This window comes from Balaenoptera physalus (genome assembly GCF_965194825.1).
Source record: "Balaenoptera physalus genome assembly, chromosome: 5".
Taxonomy (NCBI): Eukaryota; Metazoa; Chordata; class Mammalia; order Artiodactyla; family Balaenopteridae; genus Balaenoptera; species Balaenoptera physalus.
This window is the reverse complement of record NC_138884.1, coordinates 24,625,461-24,652,553: the sequence shown is the minus strand read 5'-3', so window position 1 is coordinate 24,652,553 and position 27,093 is coordinate 24,625,461. Positions and strand designations below refer to the sequence as shown.

Below are 27,093 nucleotides of genomic sequence, written 5' to 3'. Positions count from 1 at the left end.
AGTAAATCCCTAGTCTTTAACAATGAACTTTAATACACATAAATGTGTGGGATATTCCATATCCTATTTTCTGTTGATTCTCATATGCTTTTTATTACATAGAAATGCCAAGGAAATGGCTCATAGTAAGATTTTGCCTTTCGTACTTTTTAGAGATTTGCAACTTTGCAAAACTTGCATGATATTTGACACTAGATAATTCTATCTCCTGTTGAGACAATGAATCAAATTTGATTAAATAAGCAGGAATGTGTTTGCCTGGTTATGTCTTATAATTATGAGACAATAAGTTATTTTTGTAAATTGATAGTCAAATGCATGTGTGTGTGTCTGCATTTGTGTGTATGAGTCTGTGTGAGTACACTGACAGCTGCTATATTTTGTCTTTTTTGGCACCTGTCATCTAACTAGGGTAATTTGTCAAAATCATTAGTTAAAACAAAACAGATAACCTTTGAGTAGAGGTTCTTCCTCAGCCTCCCAACTGCATCTGCTTCAGGTAAGTAGAAGTTACGTTCAAAATAAAGACAAGGCTCTTGTTTCATTCACATGTTTGCTCTTTCTGGTGCTTAACATGGTGTTTCATACATAGAAATGACTCATTAAATATTTATTAAAAGAAATAGTTTGAAATAAGAATAAGTTTTAAAGAATCAGAGCTCATGCTATAGTAGCTGACATTATATGTGCTCTTGGAAATAATACGTTAAAAAGGAAAACAGTTATTCTTAATTAAAGAGAGAAATCAAATTTACTGAAGTCTCACACCAATGTCATACATTCATAATAATCATTTATTAAAGAGATTCTAGGTTTTTAAATTTTCATCATAATATTTTATTTATTATAAGAATATTTAATGTTAAAAAACATGTCACTCCTAAATGGCTTTTGTTTTTAAACTATTATACTAACTTTTTGGGGGGGGTTATTCAATTCACCTCCCATCATTGACTATGCATATATGTATATATATATATATAGCCCACCAATATATTAATCACATTTAAGGATCTCATTTAAAGATCACATATTTCTTAATCATTCATGGTGGTAAGGGAGGGAGGGGTGGTGTTGGTGTATAAGTCCAAAAAGAGGAGTACATTTAGGTATTTCTTCCATGTATATGCACTGTAATTAGGAGAATTTAAAGAAATATACATCCTTGCTCTCTAGAAACCTAAATCTATGTAGGAAAATATAACTGTAAAAAGCTTTATAGAATCAGAAGCCTAGAACAGATGGTTCCAGGATTCAATTATTATTTGAACTGATTATTAAAATCTTGGGATAAAAAAGGTACAGAAAATAATTACCATTGGAATATAGATGTTTGGGAGAATATCGAGGGCATATATGGCTGGGGTTAGAAACAAAAAACAAGTAAGATTTAACTAGGAGGGAAACTGAAGTGAGAAAAGTACAGAGGAAGAAATTAGGAAACCTCATAAACCTCATTCATGGGCTAACTTGACCAACATGGCAGAGAAGTGTGATTGAGTACAAATTTTGTAAGACCTTTGTATCACATTAGGGCTAGTATCTGCCAAGAGTAAAGGGGAAAAAAAAAAAAACCCTAATGGTGGTTTGAACAGGATGGAAGTTTATTTCTCTCTCTAGTAAAAGCTCATAGATGGGCGGACCATGGCTGGTGTGACCCAGCCTGGTGCCAGGGCCCAGGGTCTGTGCCTTATTGATCTGATGTGCGTGGCCTTGTTACAAAGTCAACCTCATGACCCAAGACTGCTACACCAGCTTCAGCCCTCATGTTCCCACATTACATGCAGCTAGAAGGAAAAGAAGGAAGAAAATGGTATGTCCTCTCATTTAAGGATGTTTCCCATAAGTGGCGCTGTTACTTCCCGTGGGCCAGAATTGGTTTACCTGACCGTATGTGATTACCGTGTGTAGCCAGATTTGAGAAAGACTGCTATAAACAGAAAGCAGTAATGGAAGATAAAGAATTTCTGCTACTTCCCTTAAATTAGGGTCATGTGGAAACTAAGTAAATATTTTTAAAAATTATTTTAGTAACTCTTAAATTTATCTTATTCATTTAATATTTATATGCTCCTATGGAAGGTTCTGAGGATAAATGAAATCAGTGTTCTACTTTTCTTGAAGCTCACCTTCTAAGCAAAGAATGGCAAAGACTCTCCTGTTGGGAGTGATTATATTTCCTTAATCTTACCAGTCTATTTACCTTTGATTTTTTTGCGAGAAGAGTTCAGGCTTCTGAATCTCTGGCCTCAAACCTTTTGAAATTTCCCAAACTCTCTCTAATTAGAGCTTTTTAGAACTGTTTCCTTAAAGAAGTTGAGAAGCAGTAATCACTGGTTCCTCAGTAGATTTTTATTTTAGTCTACAATTAATCTAGATTTTTGAACTATGAAAGTTGTGGTAGTTTATGTAATATGTACCTTCTGCAATTCAAGCAAAGAATCAAAGTCTGAAACCAAATGTTGGTGAAATATCGAGTGTATGTATCACAGGACATTTAAAAGTTCTGAGATGCATATATCAGAGTCCCCATCTTCAAAAACAGCTCTTTAATTCACCTCCAGAAGTCTGGGAGTATAGCCCCGGGGACTTGCCACATACACACAGAAATGACAAAAGCTTGATGGCCTCAGAAGTAAAAATGATCCATTTTGATTAGACTGTGACCTTTGAGGGGTTTGAGAATGGCTCAGTGATATCAGCCTATTTAAAATAGAACTGATATTTATATAAAATATACTTACTGAAGATACTGTGAGGCTTTGTACTGTGGATTAAGGAAGCTGACATTGTTTGCAAGCTGGAAATGGTATTGTTTGCCTAGTATAAATGATCTCATTTATTCCTCACAGCTCTGCAAGGAACATGTAAATGTCTTTCTTTTCAGCATGCAGAAACCAAGGCTCAGAGAGAGTCACACACATAGTAAATGGCAGTGCCGGGATGCAAAGTCTGTGCTCTTTCCACTACATCCCATGCCTTGGCCATATACTCACTAAACGAACCACAAAAAATGCACACATCAGTGATGCAGGCACTGATACACACTCTTTGTATATAATATATATATTATATTACACATTATATAATATGTAATATATGTAATAACTCTTTGTATATTATATAATCTGAAGGGCAAAACATTAAATATAAAATATGCTCTTTGAGTATCCTGTTAGTTTAAGATAAATCCTAAAATGAGAGCTCAGTTTTCCAGCGTGTACTATCCTAACAGGCTTCCTGATTCATCTCAATAATTCAGAGTTCCACGGCAGGTCTTCTCGTTTGGCTATTCTCTGGGCAAAGAGGAGCAGTTAAGTTTAATTTTTACGAAATCAGCTTTGAAGGATAGGTTCAGATTTCATACAGTCTCAGCTGGGTAGTATTTACAGGCACTGGGTAGTGTGCTCTGGGCAGTACATGGAGTTCATTTTATACACTCCCTCCCCACCTTTCCCCCCATCTTCTTTTGCCAAGATTAGAAATCGTTCCCCACAAAGTTAGCCCAAATGAAGCAAACAAGCTTTTGAGTAGTGATGTAAGAGATAATTTTGCCTGGGATAATGATTTGCCTTACACCAAATACCATCCTCTTTTTCATGATGGCATTATGCTACCTAAACTCTTTGATCAAGGCTATGTGTATATATATATATTGACAGTTTCGTGTCTGAGTGTGTTTCTCTGAGAATGCAGGGAAAAACTCAGAATTGCAAACAAAGGCACACACAACTGTTTCTTTCTTCTATTCACTTCCTTGGGCTCCCTTTCTAGCCATTCTGCCCTGCAAGACATTGCCTTGAGCTTAGAGAGCTGTGCCCCTGCACCAACGACTAGATCTCAGCCCAGGCCTCAAACACCTTTAAGCAGGAAGAGTAGTTGTGTTTATTAGCTGTAAACTCATAGACTAGAATGAACCACAGCACGTCAGGCAGTGTTCCATGCCTCTGCATGAGAATAACAAGCAAAGCAATGTTAGGTGACGGAGTGATGCCACAGACATGAGGAAGAAATTGTCTGGCTGTCTCCCTGCAGCCAGTCGTCCGTATAGCGCATTGATAGTCCCACCGCTGCTTCTCTGTGTGCTTGTCAGACCAGGCAAATGATGTCTTAGAGAAGCAGCGTTTGACATTTTTTCAGGAGTTTGGATCTTTTCCCAGCCAATGCATATCCCTCACTTTACTGTCCTGTGACTGAGAGACAGCACTTTTGATTAGAATGTTTCACAGCATGTATAGTTATTTTAGGGAGCTGCTTGATATATATCTGAAGCTGTATATATGTGTTTTTTACTTCCTTGCTTCCTCTTTTACATCCTTCTTTACTCCCCTATACAGGTTTTTAAGAATACACGTCATTAAGAGGCATAAATTACAAAGTAAAGAACTGCACTGCTATTATCAATGAGCCAATTAAACTAACGAAGAAAATGATATCCTTAGTGCTGCTTCATTGGGGAAGCTAAATAAGAGAAAACTATGTCTGCGATAAAAAATTAATAAAAAGATACAGGATGCTCGATCTTTCATATTGACTAAACCAAACTAATTTTAGATTGTAAATATCCGTTTAATTATTTAGAGTATGACTGCAAAGATAGTCGAGGTCCAGTTGAAAGTGATTAGTGCAATTAATTTACATCTCACCCTGCAAAAAAGCCAATGGAACTTGCCTCTCTATTTCTACTTCAACCAATTAATCCAGGGAAAATTTTATTCACATTAGCCATCTAAAACCCCATGGACAAAAATAACCAATTATTTAATTTTTCTTTTCATTGTTCATTAAATGGGATAATTTTTTTTACGCGAGACTTTTCTTTTTTAAAAGAATATCAGGTTATAATTTTGTCCAAGATCTTTAGCTCTCCAGAATGTTAGAACTTTAGATGGCAAAATAGTTACCAGCAGGACAGTGTTGTGCTTGGCAGAGCTCTCCCGCCAGATGTTGAGGGAGAAGCTCGCGGGGCTCCCCTCCCGAGTCCACGCTTGCCTGTCATTTACCGTGCCACTTCTTCCATATTGGCTGCATGTGTGGTTTTATTCAGTGTTTGGGAAGATATTTTATTCTTGCCACAGGGGAGAGGGAAATAAAATGTGGAAAGCGGATTCTTATTTTTACGGTGCTCTGAGCCAAGAATTTGGAAATTGAGTTTTCTTTTCCCTAGTCTTGTCTTGTCTTGACTTTTCTTTCCTCCTCCCTCCCTTCCTTTTTCTCTGTCATCTCTCTCTCTCTCTTTCTCTCTTTCTTTCTCTGTCTCCCCCAATCTCTGTCTACTTCCCCCTCCTTTCTGACTGCCTTCCTTCTCATTTACAGGAAAGAGGCTCATATTTCCTAAACTCCTGCTACATGCAGGGGTGCTTTACATCCATTACATAATAAGGGACATGAAATGTGTACTGAATCATTTAAAAGGTAAATAGGTATGATAAGGATACCACAGAACCTTTGAGGTTTCAGTTATGAAAGAGCTATAGTCATCAAGACTAGAGGTGATAAAGCCATGTGCTAATGTCAAGACAGGATCTTTAACAGATGGCATAAAAAGAAAATATGGGCCCTAGAATGTGATTCCTCTAGTAGTATTTGAGTGGGGTTAAAAAATTGCATTTTAGATGTTTGTTGGAGAGATTATAGCTTTGCTTTAAAATAAATTGTTACAGGCAAAACTAATCTAAAGAGTTTGGAATTGTGGTAACATTTTCCAAAGGACATTGATTGGGAGGGGGCACAAGGGAGCCATCTGGGTGCTGAAATGTAACTGAATCTGGGCAGCGGTTTCATGGGAATATACATATGCAGAAATTCATTGACCAGTACCTTTAAGATAGATACATTTCACTGGATATAAGTTATACATTAGTGAAAACAAGAAACAAAGAAAACCTTTTTAAAAAGTAACTACAGTGTAGCCAAAACACGTGTTCTCTCCCCCAATGTATGCGTTAAATACAACACTTTCAACAAGTAAATATAATTTTTAAAAAACTTCACATACCCATCCCATTCCTATTCCAAATCAAACATCCAATGTTAACAAACTATTTGGAAAAATATTTTTTATATAATTTATAATTTAATTTATATTTTAAATTTATAATTTTAAATTATTTATAATATATAAACAAAACATACATATGATAAAATCTTATAAGTTTTAAATTGAGAATAGTTCTCTCATTGACATTAATAACAGTGTACAAATATCATCTCTGAAATGTGAGACAAGCTTGAATAATACACACTCCTTTTACTAGAACATTGTAAGTGCACCTCTAAACCTGATACATAGCAATCAGAGACTCATTGAGCCACGTACACGTATCAACAGATCATAATCCTTCAATATAGGCCAGTTGGTCAACTTCTCAGAAATAGTACTATCATCTTTCACATGAACTTTAGGTAATAAGTTTAAGCAGAAAATGGTAATTATAAAATTAACTAATGTAACATATATATGTAAAATTTGATATCAGCTAATTATTTTTTGTTTATCCAATCATAATTACAGTGAGGGGCAGTATCTTGCTTGAACAACTCAGTAATTTTTTCTGATAATTAGTATTTTCTTCAAAACTTGGGCTATATATTCAAACATTTATTTCCACTCATTTAAGAAATTATCCCATGAGCTGACAGAGATGATTATTGTTCACAGGTGGCACCACAAATGAATTGCCAGTAGCTTTTCCCTGTGGAGATTATCCGGCATACTTACTATATGTTGGAAAACTCATTATTAAAACGTAAATATTGTTTCAGTTTTGGTTTTAGATTTCAATAACCAGAATCAGACTCTTGTCTCAATATTTTTCTGGTTCTCTAACGTCTTAGCTTCATTTTCAGAATAAAGTTCATGAGGATAAAAAAGCATACTTGTCTTCAGTGTGCTCTCCTCTTCCCTGCGGATTTTTAATGAATGCTATTTGAGGATAATGAAATTGATGTTAATACTTGAGTATCCCAGTTATCTTAATTCACACTCCAGGAAGACTGTGTCAGTGTCGGTTGATTCCAAGCCTGGTGAATTTATACTTGGCCCTCATTTTTATGCAAACTGTAATACCCGAGTAATTAATTTGAGAATTTTAAGGTATATGAAATGTTTCCCCTAGCTATCAGCAGCATGTGTAGTGAGATTCCCTGGCCTTCAGTTTATTTACAACTATGTGTAAAACAAAAAGCTCAAGGCTTTAAACACCAAAGGCACTGAAGTAAGAGACAAGATAATGGGAGAGAAGAGTAGTGAAGGAGAGAGCATAATGGAAAATAGATACAGGGACTTCCCTGGTGGCGCAGTGGTTAAGAATCCGCCTGCCAATGCAGGGGATACGGGTTCGAGCCATGGTCCGGGAAGACCCCACATGCCGTGGAGCAGCTAAGCCCGTGTGTCACAACTACTGAGCCCGCGAGCTTAGAGCCCATGCTCCGCAACAAGAGAAGCCACGGCAGTGAGAAGCACGTGCACCACAACGAAGAGTAGCCCCCGCTCGCCGCAACTAGAGAAAGCCCACGCGCAGCAATGAAGACCCAAAGCAGCCAAAAATTTAAAAAATAAAATAAATAAATAAATAAAAAAGGAAATAGATACAATCCAAGTCAGCCTGAGCTTGTCAATGTTTGCTTCCAAATTTTGTGGTGCCTTTCCTTTCTAATTCTCCCATTTCTTTTACCTAATTTTTACAAAATAATTACCTTTATAAAGAGGTGACTTTATTTTATTTATTAATTGTCCATCACATTTCTTCTCATACTTTGACACAAGTATATTTTCATTTTTAGTATATTTTCATTCGGGCTTTTCCCAATAAACTCTATGCAGTCCATTGTTTTCGTGTGGTGTCTAGATCTCCAGTGCAATGTTTATACTTTAGTATAGATGAACCTTGGCTCTGTACCAAAGTAATGTTTTCTGTTTGATTTTCAATATCTTCCATAAAAAAGACCTAGCCTTTTGGGGACTTTTGGTCACAGTAGTGCATTTGGTTCGTGTCTTCCTGATATGTCAGCCAAGGTACGTGTAAGTATAATGGAAAATATTTATTTTTATATTATTCTTTTTTTCTTTCTCAGTGTGTGCTGTATTTGTGGGCTTTGAAAATTCTTTACCCCAAAACACTGTTTTTACTTCGTGGAAATCATGAATGTAGACATCTAACAGAGTATTTCACATTTAAACAAGAATGTAAGTATACTTCAGGCTTCTTCATTTAACATCGTATGTGCTAAATAATGATTTTAATCCATACAAAGAGCGTATTACAATATGATCCCTTGCTTAAAAGTCAAAAATTCAAACAATGATACTATATTATGTCATTCCATATTACTTTCTGAGCATGGTCAGTTACGAGAATTCAGAATTTCTTTTTAAATTATAATTTTTTTATAAAGTGATATAAAAATTCGAATTAATATTTGATGTGATTTAGCCTAAGCAACAAGTGATGAAATTATTTTTTAAAATAGCCAGAAGACTGCTGTTCAGGATAATCCTACTCTTTAACCTCAGATCACTCAATAAAAACAAATGGAGGGCAGATTCAACATTGAGCCTCTCTTTCTGGACCCAGGAGATGTACCAGCCTTGAGTGGATTTTACAAAATTAAAGACGACTTCTTCCTTTAGAAATAAATGCTAAGAGTGAGGAGTACTTCCTATAAATTTCATTTTCCTCCTCTCTTAATTTTCCTCATTGTCCTTGGAAGTTTAAATTTCTCTTTGTCATTTAGTCCTATTTCAATGGAGCATAGAGACTTCTCTCAAAACATTAGATAGAAGTCAATAAAGGAAAAGTAATGTGCAGTGATTTAGAAACAACTTTGGAAACTTTCTTGCAATCTGCTTTTCTACAAGAACATTCAGGAGAATCAGCCAGTTTTGTGTCCTCTTCTGTTGGTCTCCTAGTTGCTGTGTTTTTTTTGTTTTTTTTTTTAATACACATCTGCAGATAACTAGCAGGGATGTATGTATACAAAAGTTCTCACCTCTGTTACACAAAAAGTTACTAAAAACTGTCAAGTATGGAAGAACAACAAAAATTAAAAATAGTAGATATAAAGATTAATATATAACTTTAAAAAGTCTTTTTTAATCACATTTGGAACTTTGTATGTGTAGTTATATGCTAATATGATTCCGGCAAGAAAACATTTTTTTTAAAAACCCTATTTTTATGAACCAAATCCTACCTATGAAATCATAAGAGTAAGTAGTTGGTTTTTAATCATATATTAAAGGTAAAATAAAGTATTCAGAACGCGTATATGATGCCTGCATGGATGCCTTTGACTGCCTGCCCCTGGCTGCCCTGATGAACCAGCAGTTCCTATGTGTACACGGCGGTTTGTCTCCAGAGATTAACACCTTAGATGATATCAGAAAAGTAAGTTCTGTTATTTTCCAAGTCTACCATTTGATGTCCTTCAGTAATAAATGCAAGGCATTAATTTCCCTGCCTTTATCACTAACTTGATACTTCTGAATTAAAATGATTTAAAGTGGTCATGAATCTTTTTTTTTTTAATCTAGAAAGAAACATATATTTATACTTGGAAGAGTTTTCATCTATAAAACCTCAAGGTTCATTTTACCGTGTGATGTGTCATTAGAAATACTAAATATTTGGTCACTAAAAAAAATATATATATATATATATATATATATATATATATATATATATATATATACCTTTTCATTTCCCCTTGGCTTGTTTCAAACAACGCATTGTATATTCATGGTATATTACAGTTAAAAGATGTTGCTTTCCTCTTGGAAAAATATCACAACTTGACCTATAAAATGTGTCCATATTAGCATTTTTTTAAAAATCTAACTATTTTCACGGCTTAAAATTTTAAAGTAACAACCTAACAAAGGCTATGATGCTATTCTATTGATTGTACTGAGTGGCAAGGTGAAAAACAGTTAATTTTTTTAAAGAGGTATTTTTCTACTTAATTTAACATTAGATCTTACTGTTGTTTTGGCCAGCAAAAAGATGAGTTAGATTGAATGTGGGAATATCTCTTTCACAAGAAAATGTAGTGTAGGATAGTTTTATGTAGTGGAAGAGACAGTCTTTTATTTCTTTGATTATGCTCAATATTCTTCGAAAATTTCATTGGTTTTTAAAGAAAAACTATATTTTGGTAAGTAAAACATTCAAATTCTATCTGAATACTCTATCATTAAGGTCCAAGTCTTCAAATGTAAAAATAATATTGTATTTACTTTCCTGTTAGAAAGGAAATTCATGGTTTTTATTTTTAAAATTAAACAAAAATACATTAAATAAACCTTTGTTTCCTGCTCTGTGTATTTGTGTCCTTCATTATAAGACACCATTACACATCTGCTTCTGGTGTTCTGTGGCACACAGAGGATTGATATTTGCTCTATATTTCAAGTTCTGTAGAGACAGGACACTGAAGTGTAGTCATGGAGTTCAAGTATAGAGTGGTTCACTTTCTGCATGAATGTAACCACTTGATTCTTCTACAGTCTGATGGACTCCTGAAATCAGTAACTAAACTTCTTATCATAAATTATGTAGATTTTCAAAATATGCTTTGCTATCCCTAGGACTTTGTTTCTGGCATGTTTCAGATATTATGTTCAATTTTCGTATTTGTCATTACACTTTGGACTGAGCCGTAAAGTGATTTTTATGTTTGTGTCTGCCATATGCCAGAGTTTCCACCACACTTACTTTAATTAACTTCAGAGTTGTTTATTTTCACAGTAGATGGTATTAATTTCAGAATGCATTTTATAACTTTTCCAGAATAAATTCTATATTCTGGTTGCCTTACCAAAGCTCAAGCTGGGAATTCACGTTAATCAGGAAGTCTCCCCTCCTCTACTGTTCTATCCCAAATAATCAGTTCTTGCTTCTCAGAAAGAAATTCTGTATTTTTATGGACAAGCATTATTTTTCTTGTATGAATTGTTCCAAAAGCATAAATTATTTAAATATCTTAAGTCTTAAGTTTGCAATGAATATTTTATGTATAGTATAATGGTTGAAATATAGAGGGTCTTATCTTATTGAAGTTTTTCATTGGGTGTTGAAAAAGTGAAATATTGCTTCGTTCATTTTTAGATATTAGTAAAAAATGGTATGTAGCAAAACCATTATTTACATCGCCTTTTATGTCTCAGAAAAAGAGAGAATTTGATAGGCTGTCCACCTTACATATTCACCTGTCCCTATGGGGTTTTTTAAAATATTAAAGTATTGAAAATGAAGAATATTGGTTCTTAATGGGTTTTCATAGCTGTTTTATGCTTTTTTTCAAGAGATTCCATAATATGTGCTAACTTCACCCAAGATCCTTTAATTGTAGTCAAATCAGGATAAACTATAAGAAGGTGACAGTGTCATAAAATTGTTGGTGAAGTGTCATTTCCAGTTATTGTATTGCTCATAGCTTCTAAATGTACCATTTTAAATTGAAATATGACTTTGCTAAACATCTATAGCTGGAAAATTGGAAAATGGATTTCATATGAGGACTTAAGGTAAAACTCTAAGGCTTAGAACTGTGAGCTGAAGAATGACCAGCTAAATTGGAGCTCATTTTACTGCTTATTATTAAGATTGATTTGTACCCAGTAAAATGACTCCAATCATCTTGGACTTTAATTAGAAACTTAGATATCCGCTAATGAGTGACTATCCAAAATGTCATATAGCAAGTAGCTACTCTTAAAATGAAAGCCGTCTGTTCTCAAAATTATAGTGTTGAATATAAACACCGTAAGTTGTTCCCCATCCTGATTTCTAAATCACAGTTTAATGGAGGCAGTAAGAGAAATTTCCCCAAAGATAAAATAAAATAAAAGCTTCTCCTCAAGAAATGAAACACAGAGTCACCTCAATTGGTAATAACTAAAACACTAGGCTGGATACAATAAAAAGGAGAGAAAGATGGAGAGGAAACCAGGAGAGAGGAGAAACAGAGTAAAGAGTGGGAATTAAAGAGGCAAGAGGGAAGCAAAGGGTGAGCTGAAGGCAGATAATAAATGAGTGTCAGGGGGAAGAAGGAAGGAAAGTTCGAGAAAGGTGAAGAGTAGAAGAGTGGGGAGGAAGGAGCACAGATCAGGAGAGAGGTAGGGGGCAGTTCACGCTGCACTGTGGCTGGGGAGCAAACGTGGGTACTGCAAAATGCTGGTTTCTTCTATTTCTGAATTCCAACTTTCCAAAGATGAGTATTTTGTTCTCTGTCTTCTATTTTTCTTAGTTAGACCGATTCAAAGAACCACCCGCTTATGGACCTATGTGTGATATCCTGTGGTCAGACCCCCTGGAAGATTTTGGAAATGAGAAGACTCAGGAACATTTCACTCACAACACAGTCAGGGGATGTTCATACTTCTACAGGTGAGGACGGAGAGCTCCAGCTCGCCTCTTGGAGCACGTGACATTCGTTAACTGTTGTTATTGATCAATCCATGTATTTGATTTAGTTATTATGTGCATGTAACGTTTCTAGGAAGCAAGTACAAATGAAAGGTTCACTTTGATAGCCTGGTTCAAATGGGTTCTTAGCCCTTGGAGAATAAAAATATAAATAAATAAGCAGATAGAGAGATAAATGAATGTATCTATGTAGACATATAGATATAATATCTGTGAAGAATAGAAAAGGCATAAAAGCGGCAAGTGGCTTCAGCATGGCAAAGCAGCTGAAGAAGGTAGTAGGGTTTAGCAGAAGATTCATTCTGTTTCAGGAACTGTAGGGAAAAAATCCAGTGCCAGCCTTGATTTTCTTTTTTCTTCATTCAATTATGTCATTACTTAAAATTCTTTTTACCAGTTTTCATAACTTAAATCAGAAAAACAATTTCATTATTTTCAAGTTATTCTTAAATTTTCTTAAGTTCATTGGACTTCCTGAGTAAATTAAAATTAGCAGCAACCCAGTATATAGGTACTGTAGTAAATTTATTCTTAGCACTTTGACAAGCCATGTTGACAGAATTTTTATAGTAATGTTTATATTTGCAAATGTATGGAGATTTGGAAACATTACCACCCCCATAACATTTCAGAGCACTTCAGGAAGAAATCAACAATGCAGTTGGGTTTTTGCATATCCTCACGATTTTCCTGACATCTTAGTTACCTCAATTTTAGCCTACTGCATTTTATTACCGCCAGTTGCACTAGGTTCCCTTATCAGACATATAGTTTGATGTGAAAGTGGCCAGAATGAAAGTGCAAAAGAGATTATGGAGAAGTTGAGAATTTAAGTTCTAGAATACATAGTCTTTTTTTTAAAAAAAACTGAAAAATCATACCTGATGTTCACTGAAGTTTACACTCAATTCCTGCCCTGGCAGCCAAGCTAATGACCAGGCTGGAAGAACTCTGTAAAATGCATCCAACCACATATCTTTCATCTCTAGAGTAAGCAGATATCATCCTGCTGCATAACATTGATCAGAGTTTATTCTGGAACATTTTGGTGGAAAATTTTGTTCCATACATTGTTTCCCTTATGGGGGGAAAAAGTTTCCTTTTATTTATCTCTTGATGTGATTGAGAAATTGAAGCTTGCAAACAGAAAGTCTTGTACACTGTAAAGCATCATTCAAAGAATGGTTTTTGTTTTAAATATTAAGAAAGAGGTTTGTTCCAAGCTTATTTATCAGAAAGTTTACAATTCATTTCTATGTTTTGGAAATTTTGGCTAAAATAAAGAGTCATGGTGTAGTATTTCTGAAAAGCCTAAGGTTTCTTTTCAGTAATTAGTTAATTGGAGAGTAGTCTTTTATTAAAGACATTCCAACTTTTAGTGAAAAGTTGTATTGTTGAAATATATCAAAGCCAGGTGTTCAAGTTTTCAAATCTGGTGTTAAATCCCTAATTATACCAGGAATGTTTAAATTACTTATTTGATACCACTGAGTTGTGCTTCAATAATGCAATATCAAACAAAAGATAAACCTCTTGATTTTGATATTAAGCCATATTGCATTAATCTTTTTTTAATTCATAGTATAACATTCCTCTATTAGTTTTCTGAGTCAGCTGTTCACATATATTCTAAATAAAGTCCTGTACTGAACTTATATAAAGTTATGGTATTTTTTTGTTTTGTGAATATAGACACAGATGTGTTTCCATCAGACATAAAGTCCATCAACTAGATAATGGGAGGATTGTGCGTGTTTTTTCACACTTTTGTTCTCAACAAAATTATTATTTAACTCCTCTCATTAGAGGTTCTTATGAGATAATGATCGCTAGCCATGAGAAATGCTGACTGTCAAAATCTACAGCCTATGTACTCTGAGAAATGGCAGAGCAGTGTGGATTGTTTTATCTGAAGAGAAAAATGACTCACACATTCTCCTAGAGCTTTTTGATTCTTTTGTCTTCAGTGCCATCTTGAAGGTGTCAAGGCATCCTCTGTGGTCCTGGTTTATAAAGCTGATCTAGAGGGGCACAAAGGAACAATAAAATTGGTAGAAGAACTTGGTGACAATTACCTATTTGAGTTATTGGCAATTAGTTTGATCCACAACTCCCAGTTTTATTTCACGTGTGTCTGAGTTTGTATATTTAATTTGCTCTGCCACCCTATCCGTGATCTAATGTATTACCTGGGCCGTGATTTAAATAAAATGAAGTTACACAGACAGATGCATCTGTAAGAATTTTCCAGTGCTGCTCATGGGTTATAGAAGACAGTCCATGTAACAGAGAGGAAGGAATCCATAAGAACTCTGCTTTTGCCCCAGTGCTACCATCATCTTTAGAACCTTAGACCAGAGTTTGCATACTCACTGCCTATAATGTTCAAGTAACTAAGATGCTTGAAGCAGCCACGCATTAGAGTATAAAGGTTCGTGAGGATCGTGACAAATCAGAGGTAAAATTTCATTTTCACGGAGACCAAATGAAACTGTCGGCCAGATTTGGTGCTTTAGGCTGTTTACCTTGGAGGCATCCTGTAAGCTTTGTGTTCTAGGTATACCTTGCTTCAGAAGAAGTGAGTTAAACCAGACCTTTTTTTTTTTTTTTTTAATAAATTTATGTATTATTTATTTATTTTTGGCTGTGTTGGGTCTTCGTTTCTCTGCGAGGGCTTTCTCTAGTTGCGGCAAGCGGGGGCCACTCTTCATCGCGGTGCGCGGGCCTCTCACTATCGCGGCCTCTCTTGTTGCGGAGCACAGGCTCCAGACGCGCAGGCTCAGTAGTTGTGGCTCACGGGCCTAGTTGCTCCGCGGCATGTGGGAATCTTCCCAGACCAGGGCTCGAACCCGTGTCCCCTGCCTTGGCAGGCAGACTCTCAACCACTGTGCCACCAGGGAAGCCCTAAACCAGCCATTTTAAAGTTCCTCTATATGCTGAGATTTGAAGAATATCTTTTTTTTTTCTATATTCATGTACTTTATTTATTTATTTATTTTATTTTTACAAGAGATAAACAGACTGACACCAAGCATTGTACATGGATGACCACAACAAAAGCAACAATGATTGCAATTACCAAACATGAAACACACTCATGCTATGTCATAATATTGACATTCAGTCCAGTAATCCTCCACTGTAACAGCTCCTTTACTTTGCAGTGAAAATTGATTTGTATATTCTTTGCCTCTGAGTCCTTGTGGGATTTTTTTTTTTTTTAATTCAGACAGAAAGTCACAAAAATTATACTCATCCTCATCAGTTCACTCAGTCCCATGTAATTAATTTTTTTTTTCATCTTGATCTTTTGTTAGCACTTTTATGAGTTCATCAGTTTTTCATTAGAGTTCTGAAAATGCTTATTCATTCAGTTCAGCAGTACAGTCAGTTACCAGAAACCTGTACTTGTCAGAGTCTTTTCCATGAATTTCTTGAAGATGAAACCCTTTTATAGGAACATATTTGCGAAAGCATCAGAGTACACCCAGAACTGTCTGTAAATGACAAAAGACTTAAAAATGACCACAGTTAAAGATTTGATGAAAGTTCATAATAATGCAGTTGACAAGAAAATTAGTTATTTCTGAGATACACATTTTAAACTAATAACTAGGATTATGACTTATAACATTATACCAGAACATATAAGATTTTTAGAAATTTCATGTAATGTCTGAAACATTTATATTAACATATTTCCATACACATAACCCAATGAAAGTTTAGTATTAGTTGTTTTGTTTGTTTGTTTTTTTATACTGCAGGTTCTTATTAGGCATCAATTTTATACACATCAGTGTATACATGTCAATTCCAATTGCCCAATTCAGCACACCACCATCCCCACCCCACCGCAGTTTTCCCCCCTTGGTGTCCATATGTCCGTTCTCTACATCTGTGTCTCAACTTCTGCCCTGCAAACCGGCTCATCTGTACCATTTTTCTAGGTTCCACATACATGCATTAATATACGATATTTGTTTTTCTCTTTCTGACTTACTTCACTCTGTATGACAGTCTCTAGATCCATCCACGTCTCAACAAATGACTCAATTTCGTTCCTTCTTATGGCTGAGTAATATTCCATTGTATATATGTACCACAACTTCTTTATCCATTCGTCTGTTGATGGGCATTTAGGTTGCTTCCATGACCTGGCTATTGTAAATAGTGCTGCAATGAACATTCGGGTGCATGTGTCTTTTTGAATTACGGTTTTCTCTGGGTATATGCCCAGTAGTGGGATTGCTGGGTCATATGGTAATTCTATTTTTAGTTTTTTAAGGAACATCAATACTGTTCTCCATAGTGGCTGTATCAATTTACATTCCCACCAACAGTGCAAGAGGGTTCCCTTTTCTCCACACCCTCTCCAGCATTTGTTTGAAGAATATCTTGACGGTCACTTAAAACGTGTTTTTGAAGCTACAAATGGCAGCTCACTCAAATCACTACTGGTCTCTTAATCACAGATCAGCAGCCTTTCTTCTGTTCACAAGCTGCCCAACTTCTCTTCTACAGTTGACACTCTCGTCCACCCCTTCCACCTTGAAATGCTCTGGCTCCTCCTTTTCCGCATATCCTGATTCTCCTCTGACTTATCAGGCAGATCCCTGACTCTTCTCCTGCCTCTTTCTTTGTCTTCCTCCTGCTCTTGACATTTTTTCTTCACACTGTTCCCAAGAACCTCATCTGTTCCCTTAGCTTCACTGTAAACTTTGAACTCTGTGGTTAGATTACCAGATCTATGTCTGGTCCCTTTGTCTCTTTATCTTTCCTGAGCTCGAATTCTCTATGCCTAGTTTTCTGCTGGAATTTTTATCTTAAATGTTCCGTTGTCACCTTATCCTGAACTCACCTTGCCTGAAAAGGTTTATTATTTACCTTCCCACTCGCTTAATTCCCACTGGAGATTTCTCCTGGTTTTTCTGTTTCTATTAACAGTTCATTTTCCCAGTCACACAGACTAGCAAACACCTTTGCTTTTTCTTCTTGTGCTGAAATCACCACCAACCAGTCATCATGTCTTATTGACCCTTTCTTTAAAATAAAACCAGCATCTAGACCATCCTGCCTTCCCTCCCTCCCACTCTGAGTTCAAGATCTTCATTTTTAGCCTGTCTAAATCACACCTGATTTCACAGCACCTTCCTATCCCCTCCCCTCAATTCACACTGTTCCATTCATGGGTAACCTTTTGAGAATTCATTCATTCATTCAATTATTTAACAAATATTAGCTGAGCACCTACTATATATGCCTTCTGTGAGGTTTTATAGGTACTCAAAGTCCCCGCCTTTGAGGGAATGACAGTCTAGTGGCAGAGACCAATAAATAGAAACTGATAAATTGCAAGGTGAGTAGTTCTGTGATAAATGTGGAGGTCATCTCTCACACACACACACAAGGATGAATGGGGTTTAAGGGACTACTCATGGTGGAAATGTTATTAGACCTGAGTGTTAAAGGATGAGTAGAACAGATCCAACCAGAATCAGTGGGGGAGGCTCTTGAAGGCAGGGAAGTGGTGAAAAATATGAGGAAGATAAAAACTCTGGGAATCCTAGAAAGATGACTACCCAATGGTCTCACTTTACCCCCAACCCCAAATTATAGGTAGCTGCTTTGGTATACACTAAAGCTGAACCTTCATATAACTAAGCTATTCTACTCCTATTTTTATATCCACTAGAAATGTGTACACATGTGTGCCAAAAGACATATACAAGATTGTTCATAGCAGCAGTATTCATAATAGCCAAGAAATGGAAACAACCTAAATGTCTATTTAGTAGAATGAATAATAAACTGTGGTATATTTATGCAGCTATATACAGCAAATGAGAATGAGAAAAACTGCGCAGAACAACATAGATGAATGTCACAAGTATAATGATGAGTGGAAGAAACCAGACACTAAAGAGTGCATACTGGGTGATTTCATTGAAATAAGAGAACAGCATTAGAGAAACCAAGTCTATAAGGTTAAAAGCCAGGATGGTGGTCACCCTTAGCGAGAGGTGATAGCGACTCAAAGGAGATATGAAGAGTTCAGGCAATGTTCTTTGTCTTGATCTTAGTGCTAGTTACAAGGGTGCCTACTTGTAATCGTCTGATTTGTGCAATTTTCTGTAAAGATGTTATACTTCAGTAAAAAGTTTGCCTTAAAAAGAAAAATTGCTCACTGCTCTTGAGGCAGCTGGCAGCCAGGAGCAAGTGAGGACTTATGCTCTGGTGAAGTTCTGGCTGGAAGAGTTGGAGCCCTTCCAGACTTGATCCCTAGTGGGCAAAATGAAATTAGTTTGCAGAACCTGGGGCAAAGAAAAAAAACACAGCAAGTCCTAGGAAAAGATAGCATCCGGGCAGTGCCAGGACACCCCAGGGCTAAGAACCCATTGCTAGGCCCCAAGAAGCAGAGGAGGAGCTGGGCAAGGGGGCAAGTCCTGCATACTACCAGGCTGAGAGTTGGTGAGGCACCAAGGAGGCCGGTGGAGGCTTTCTCTTGGTCCGTTGGCAACGGATTGCAGGCTGCCTGCCTCTGCTTTGCTGAAGCCAATGAGGGAGAAACGCTTTGCATCTCGCACCTGCATAACTGCCCCTGTTGAGGCTCCTCCAACAGTTGTGTGTGAGCTTCAGTAAGCTGACAAATTGCTGCTGAGCATTTAGAATATGAAGGCAAATAAAACAATGTCTGTCTCTTAAGGCATTCGCTATTACTGGAGAGCAGATGTATAAACATAAATTACACTACAGTGCGACAAGTGATGTATTAGATTCGTATGTTACGGGAACATGGTGGATGTAGCAATTTTATGCACCTCAGGGTGAGGTAGGTTTGAAGGGAAGGGTTCACAAGTGATAATTTAGCTAAGGCTTCGCAGAAGAGTGGGCCTTTGCAGAGGAACAAACAAACTCAGGGAAAGTATATGCAAAGGCATAGAAGCATAAAAAGGCATTTTAATAATGCCTGCTGGCTATTATCATGGTTAAAGCATCTGAAATCTACAAGATATACTTCAAGGTCTAGAATAGAGTTTAATATAGCAAGAAACAAAAATAATAAGAGAAGCAATAGAATGAGTCTAATAATAGCTATTTGCTCTAATGCCCAGCCAGTTTTTCTATCATTTCTCACATTTTTGTCTTTTCTGCTTTCTTTACCTTTGTTCATGCTCCGTCTCCTCCCTATTCCTCTCCTTCCTTCGGTGGAATTCTAACCCCTTGCCTGTCTGCTAATCCCCATAAGTTATTGCCTCTAAGGTCTAACACAAGTCACAACTAATAAATGGAACAGCTACTGCTGGAACCTGGGGTTGCTGACTCACCGTCCTGTGGTGCATTCTTACCTCCACACTGTGGTGCTGAGGAGACAGATAGGAGTGGCTGAATGTCTACTGCCGTGGACCAGGCACTGGGCTAAGACATCTACATATATTGCTGCTTCATTCAATCTTCATCTCAATTCTATGAAATAAATAATACCGTTTGCATTTTTGCAAATGGGGTAATTCAGGCACAAGGAAGTGGAATAAGAACCCAAATCTAAGGATCCTTACTATTCCATGGAAATTTCCACCTCCCTTTCTACTCAGAGAAGATGCATTTTCTAGTGCGTAAGGAATAATCATATTCCAATAGGAAAAAACCCAACATTTTCAAAGACTACAATAGCTTCTTTCCCAAATACAGCAACGCATGCTGGTAAATGAATATCACAAAGCTGAAAGCATCACTGGCCTTCACCAATCCTTGAAGCAAGTGTCGTTACAAGACATGTTCAGGACATAGGGTTAAAAAAAACTGTTCCAGCAGAATCACTCATACAGTTAGATTGTGCCTGACAAGGGTACCCCTGTGGAGGGGGATGAGTGGGGCTGAGATCCAGCCCGCCCTCTTCTCAGAAGGCCATGGCCCCGGCTTGAGCTGATCAGCCCGGAGGAGGAAAGGCTCTTTCTTCTTGGTGGGCTCAGAAGTGTCACCTTATTAATGAAAAGTGTCACCTTATTAATAAGTGTCACCTTATTAATGAAAAGAGAAAGGAAAAAAAAAAAAAAACTACTACAAGATAGATATTTTTCAAAAAGATTTCCTCAGACCCACATGCTTTCTTTTTTGCTTTATAATTTCTCTACAAAACTTTACTATTTTATCTTTAATGTAGTTTTTTTTTAATTTAAAAAAATATGTTTTACCTCGGTACCTAGATTATATCTTCAGGACAGAAGCCATGCCTTACACTTATCATACCACCCCTCCCTGTGTCTCATAACAAATGGAAAGAAAATCACCAATTAGCCTTTGATAAATTATTGGTGGGGCTTCCCTGGTGGCGCAGTGGTTGAGAATCTGCCTGCCAATGCAGGGGACACGGGTTCGAGCCCTGGTATGGGAAGATCCCACGTGCCGCGGCGCGACTATGCCCGTGAGCCACAATTGCTGAGCCTGCGAGTCTGGAGCCTGTGCTCCGCAACAAGAGAGGCCGCGAATAGTGAGAGGCCTGCGCACCGCAATGAAGAGTGGCCCCCACTTGCCGCAACTAGAGAAAGCCCTCGCACAGAAACGAAGACCCAACACAGCCATAAATAAATAAAATTAAAATAAAAAAAAAAAATTATTGGTGAATTAATGATTTTCCAACTCTGTGGTGTTAAGGTGTTCTGAACTCTGCTTTTCCTACCATTCTACATGTATCTTTTTTAATGCTTTTCAGCTGAACACTTTGTAGTTTATCATCATTTCCATTAAAAAGCATAAAAATGTTGTAGAGGGTTTTTTCCTAATATTGTTCAAGAAATTATTATTCAGAAAAATGTTTGTAATTCTTAGAAAGTTGGAGTATTTGAGTATGCGTGCTCTTACATTTCTAAAAATCTTCTTCAAAATGAATTCGCTCCAAGTAATAATGCAAGTGTTCCTCACTTAAAGCTATTAACCTAGCAAATTAACCTAACTAGGTTAATTTTATCTTCTTCAGATTTCCATTAAAAATAAGATGTATATTTCCATGGGGGAAAACTTAGCTTAAACACATAAGGGTGTCAAATTTAGCATGAAGAAAATATATTAAAATTATGTTTTCATAAGACTAGGTAACTTCTTCTAAAAGGAAAAAAATAGATAAAAAAGAGCAACCAAGCCATTTGCACAAGGGAAAAAATGACAAACATAGACAAACAACCTCTGTCTTACAGTGGTACAACAAGGCAGTAGTGTCTTTGTAAAGAAGCATTTTGAGGGCACAAGAAATGTAAGTACACTGCTTAAAGAGATAGAGAAGGAACATTGATTGAGTGCCTCTGCTACTCCGTCACCCTTTGGCTGGGCATCTTGTAGCTAATATGTACCAAGCAAATGTGCTATTTTTGAAGACCAACTAGTGTCGCTGAAATTAAGGTCTCTTTTGTTGACACACTGATCTGGAAAGGTGATATACTCACCTTTTCCCAAAGTAGAACAGAAGTCTTTGACGGCACATGTTGGCCAACTCTTGATCTAGGTACCATGTGGACACGTTTCCATGTAGACACTCTGGGTGGGCCATCTCCTCCAATTTGTAGATCATGCTAATGTTCCTCAGTTAGGTGGTTTATTTATTGGGATGACCTGGGAACACTAGGAAGGGAAGGTGGCATGGATGTCTCCTCTTTCTCTCTCCCTAGCAAATTGCTAGAATATTCTAGAAGACACATGTGCACACGCACACACATGCACACAAATATGTGTGCACATGTTGCACATGCACAAAGACTATTTTTGATTTCAGATCCCACTTTTGCCAAAGAACTGAATCCTTTTTATAATCAGTATCTCTACAGTGGTATGCCATCTTAATGGTATTTTTTTCCTCTTAATCAGAGAATTCTTACAAAATCTGTAGCATAGAAATGATTTTCATCTTCTCTTTTTAAAAATTATTTGAGTGACATATATTATTATTTCCCCAAAGAGCTATTTTTATAATTGTGAATTGTTTCCTATAGTATATGTAGTTTAGGTTCTAGTGAATATCTGTAGCTTGTTTATATTTAAACAAGCATTGGTTTGCTGTCTTTTGATATGAACTATCTAAAATTTATTCATTTTTATGATATACATTTTTCTCATGAAAAATTCTTGGAGCAGAGATAAAGTGATTGCAAAAGGTCTTTCAAGTTTAGTTTGTAATTTGAATTTCATTTTTAATGAAGTTTTCATCTTTGGTTTTGAGACTTTCTTAACAGACAAAATCATATTGATTGTATATTTGATATTTTTATTAAGTCATGGGAAAGAATGTCTTAAGATAAAATTCTGTTGGTCACATTTAAAGTACACATTTTTAAATCTTGTGAATTTTATAATTCTGTTTAGATTTTGAATGATATAATCAGTTGATGTACCCATAAAGAAGTCGACAATTTGACTTCTCAGAAGACTTACTCTCTCCCACTCCCTAGCTCAGTCCTTTCTGTCAAGCTCTCAAGCAGACACCCAAATACAAATAGTGCTGTATTTGAGAAAATTGGGATTTATACTTTAAATTCCACTCTCATGTTATATTTATGCTTCTGTTCACTTTGTGTTTAGACGTAGACTTAATAATATTGATTTTCTCTATGAGTTGGATACTTTTCTAGTGTCGTTATATAATGGCAGCATTCTTTTTCCAATTCACACACCTCCAGCCCTTTAAAAGTACAACTATAGGGAATTCCCTGGTGGTCCAGTGGTTAGGACTCAGCGCTTCCACTGCAGAGGGCCTGAGTTCGAACCCTCGTCAGGGAACTGGATCCCTCAAGCCACGCGGTGTGGCCTAAATAAATAAATAAATAAAAGTACAGCTATAAGCAGATGCAAACTATTATAATGGAATGGATAAACAACAAGGTCTTACTGTATAGCACAGGAAACTATATTCAATATCCTGTGATAAACCATAATGGAAAAAAATTAAAAATAGTGTACATATGTATGTATAACTGAATCACTTTGATGGACAGCATAAATTAACACAACATTGTAAGTCAACTATACTTAAAAAAAAAAAAAAAAGTATAGCTATAGGTACTTTTTCTGCCACAGGGGAAAACGTGTCCTTAGAACCAAGAGGCTTGTTTCATGAATGATGTATGTTTGATTATACTTGATCCAATCACATAAATCTGGATGTTATAGATAAATGTGCTACTCGATGATTTCATAACAGATGCTTTTCTCTTTTCTTTTTGTCTCTGGCAGTTACCCGGCTGTATGTGAATTCTTACAGCACAATAACTTGTTATCTATACTCCGAGCCCATGAAGCCCAAGACGCAGGGTGAGCAGTTTTGTGGGTTTATGAAAACCATGCATTGCCCTTTGTCAGTCCCTCATATGCGCGGCAGTGGAGGTTCCCTTTGCCAAGCTCTCTCCCTCAAGGAATTAGACCTAAAATTTGCCTTCTGGTGACACAGATATGGCAGGGTCCTGGGGAATAAGTGGTTGCAGATGTGCTGTAACGTCCCCTTTAAAGTCCTTTCCTTTTTAGCTTGAAGAGGTAGAATTTCCACCTGGCTGTCTTAAGCACTGTGAGGCCACCTCCTTTTATTTCTTTCAATTCCTGCTCTTACCGTTGTCCCATAAGTGAGTAAATTACCAGCTACTTTTCAGTCTTGGTTGGCAATGTGGATGAGAATTACACATACGTATTTAACAGATATTGCATGTGGTACTCTTGTTTAAAGAATATCATTCCTGATCCCAAGTTTTAAAGGGCAAAAACAAGAGACATTCAAATGATGGGGAAAATCCTATCTTCTAACTAACAAATGCATAACATGATTTTGTAATATCTGGTAAATTTTAAAAATGTAAACTGATTCTAAGGATTTAGAAATCTAAAAAATATCAGATATGCACTTTGATGGTGCATTAAATCTACATTTGGGAGAGAGGCATAGGGAGAAGTAAGCATAATTAATTGTAGGATTTGAAGTCCAATACCCTTCCCAGTAAGCTCCACTGAAAGGCATTGTTTTGCCTTCAAACGCTTAAGCTCATTCCTTCATATTCTAAGTTTTCTGAAAAGGAGGAACATTTATTTTTATAATCTGTGTACTGAAATTGGGAATTCAGATGCCTGCATTCTGAAGTAAGCCCATACCTGTGATGATTCTGAATCGAGGCAGATCCTGTTGTTTTCAGAATTAGCTTTTTTCAAGCAATCAATCAGCAAGTATGAACTGATCCAATACTGTGTGCTCAGTGCTCTTGTAGCTGATGTTCGCAGTAACCCATTGATATACCCAGCCAATCAGGCCCTCAAATAATTTTTTTCACTTTTCAGGGCAGTGGTGTCACCATTGCTTTTTGGCTGACTGTCCCAACTGAACATGTTAAGCAGATTTATCTTAATCCCATGATAGACCTGAAATCCATCTGCTTATTTGAAAACAGGTTAAGTGTGTCGATTAAAATCGACAAGTATATTTGTTTAAAACGAGCAGTTGATTGATTCATTGGGGAAAGTTGAGATTATGTCATCCAGATTCTTTGTTTTTATTTGTTGTCAAGTAGGCATAATCAGCCACAGTTTATAAAGTCAAGGTTCTAAGATTAAGAGTGTCACTATCTTTCACATTCTGATTTATTCCCCCAACAAAGCTCAGTTCCATAAGCAGAATAAATACTTCTAGAATATTTCAAAAGATTTTTAAGGGGGTATTTTCTCTTGGGAAAAGTAGTATCAAAGTATTTGTAAAATTATAAATTTTAAGGTGGTTATTTAATCTATCTAAAGGTACTATTTGAGGCCTGTTTAGAACCCCGCTAAATTAGGCATGATTAGTCTGCCAGAAATAACTGACGCAGAATAACCAAGGAATGATAAAATTTTGTTTTGAACTTTAGGAATTTTTCTAAACTAATATTCCTGAAATCTGTCACATAGAAGTCGTGAGATACGTTTTCACCTTGATGGAAAAGAACCAAATCTCCTGTATTTTTTGATTTGAGGACTAGAGTCCTATTTTTGTCTCAGTGGAAGAAAAGTAACTGGATTGTTAATTTATTTCCAAAGATCTTGCAGAGGTTTCATTACTGATTGACTAAATATTTCCCTGCTGAGACAATAATCTTTGACCTATAGACACCAGAAGAGATTGGTAATAAATAAAATTCTAAAATAGAAACAATTTCAGCTCGTAAAACCCATAGATTTAACCAGACATTCTATGAAAAGCAAATCACTTGGTCTAGGCAAAATGGATTTATATAACCATAACAGAATATTGTTACAAATAGAATAATCAGCCTGGTTATTAGTGGTAAAGTTTTGTATATTGCTCTGCTTATTTAATCTATTTATGTTAAAAATATTGGCAAACTTCTGAAAAACATGGTACGGACAGGTATCTGTGTACAAAAAGTAGCCTTTGTCCTCTCTGTTGAACGTGGAAATGAATTCTGATTTGTCACTGAATTCCACTCTCCCCCAGGTCTGCTAAACTTAGAAAAGACCTATTTTGAAATTGTACATAATGACTGTGTGTTTTAATTGTCACCCCCAAAATGAATTGATGTCTGTGTATAACAGACTTCTGAGAGAAAATTTTTAGTGCCTCCATAATTGAATTCTCTTTGAATAGTAAAACTTAACTTTAATTTTCTATTTCTAAATGTCTATTTTGATATCATCTTTTTTCCATACTTAGCCTTGTTTTGACTTGTATTTATTGTTTTTAGGTACCGCATGTACAGGAAAAGCCAAACAACAGGCTTCCCTTCTCTCATTACAATTTTTTCAGCACCAAATTACTTAGATGTATACAATAACAAAGGTGAGTGTTTTCAAATCCCTCTTGGAGTTTTGTATAGTATGTGTAATAACTAAGTTCTCTTTTGGGTTGCTTTTAATTAAGCATTTTTAGTCATTCTTTTTCTCCTTACTTTTTCATTTATTGTTTGATGCAGATTTTGTGATTATCTTCAAAGTTCCAGATTCAGTTGGTCAGAGGTGGGAACCCAGGCACTGCTATTTTTTAATTGTTCTCTAGGAGATTCTAATGTAAAGTAGGGTTGACAGCTACTGTTATGATAGGTACAGGCTTTAAAAGAAAGAATAATTGAAAGTAATCCAAAATCATGCTTCTTAAGAAGGATAGGGATTTAAATAAGAATAGTGTGACTGCGCATGTAAAGGATTGTGAAAAATAAGCAAAAAGAAGCTATAGCTTGAAATTCAAATTCAGATTTTCATCTGTTGAGCACCTACCATGAGTCAGACCTTGTGATAGGTACGTATTCATTTATTTTTTAAAAAATTGAATTAAACTTGAAAGTAAATATCATTTGCCCCCCAGAGTGAGTCTCTATGGTAACTGCCTTGCCCAAGGTCACTCAGTTAGGTAGTGATGAACTGGCATGAGACCGACATCATCTGGTCCAGCATCCTGTACTTCCTTTCTGCAACGCTGTACCTGTGGCCCAAAGAGAGACCAGGAAAGGAGAGGGCATTATTTGCTGACTAGGGAAGAGAGGAGGAGCGGGGGCCACATTGCTTTCTTTCATAAAGGTAATCTCTTTATGGAAGGAAGTGATGTGAGGTGTTAGAGGTGTGGCAGAATGAATGAGAAAGTGTGAAGCAGTCATTAGCCCTCATTGGCATTGGTGTGGATAGTATATACGCAGCATTTCTGAGTGTGGCT

General features: G+C 36.3%; 1 protein-coding gene across 4 annotated transcripts in view; it reads left to right on the top strand.

The window, feature by feature from the left end:
- PPP3CA (protein phosphatase 3 catalytic subunit alpha) overlaps positions 1–27,093 on the top strand; it is a 302,384-nt gene that overhangs the window by 224,603 nt on the left and 50,688 nt on the right. For all 4 annotated transcript variants that reach the window (XM_082462352.1, XM_082462354.1, XM_082462353.1 and 1 more), the window contains 5 exons: positions 8,077–8,188; positions 9,244–9,389; positions 12,250–12,389; positions 23,649–23,726; positions 26,132–26,226. In XM_082462352.1, the coding sequence (XP_082318478.1) occupies positions 8,077–8,188; positions 9,244–9,389; positions 12,250–12,389; positions 23,649–23,726; positions 26,132–26,226 (571 nt within the window). The remainder of the gene's footprint in view (positions 1–8,076; positions 8,189–9,243; positions 9,390–12,249; positions 12,390–23,648; positions 23,727–26,131; positions 26,227–27,093) is intronic.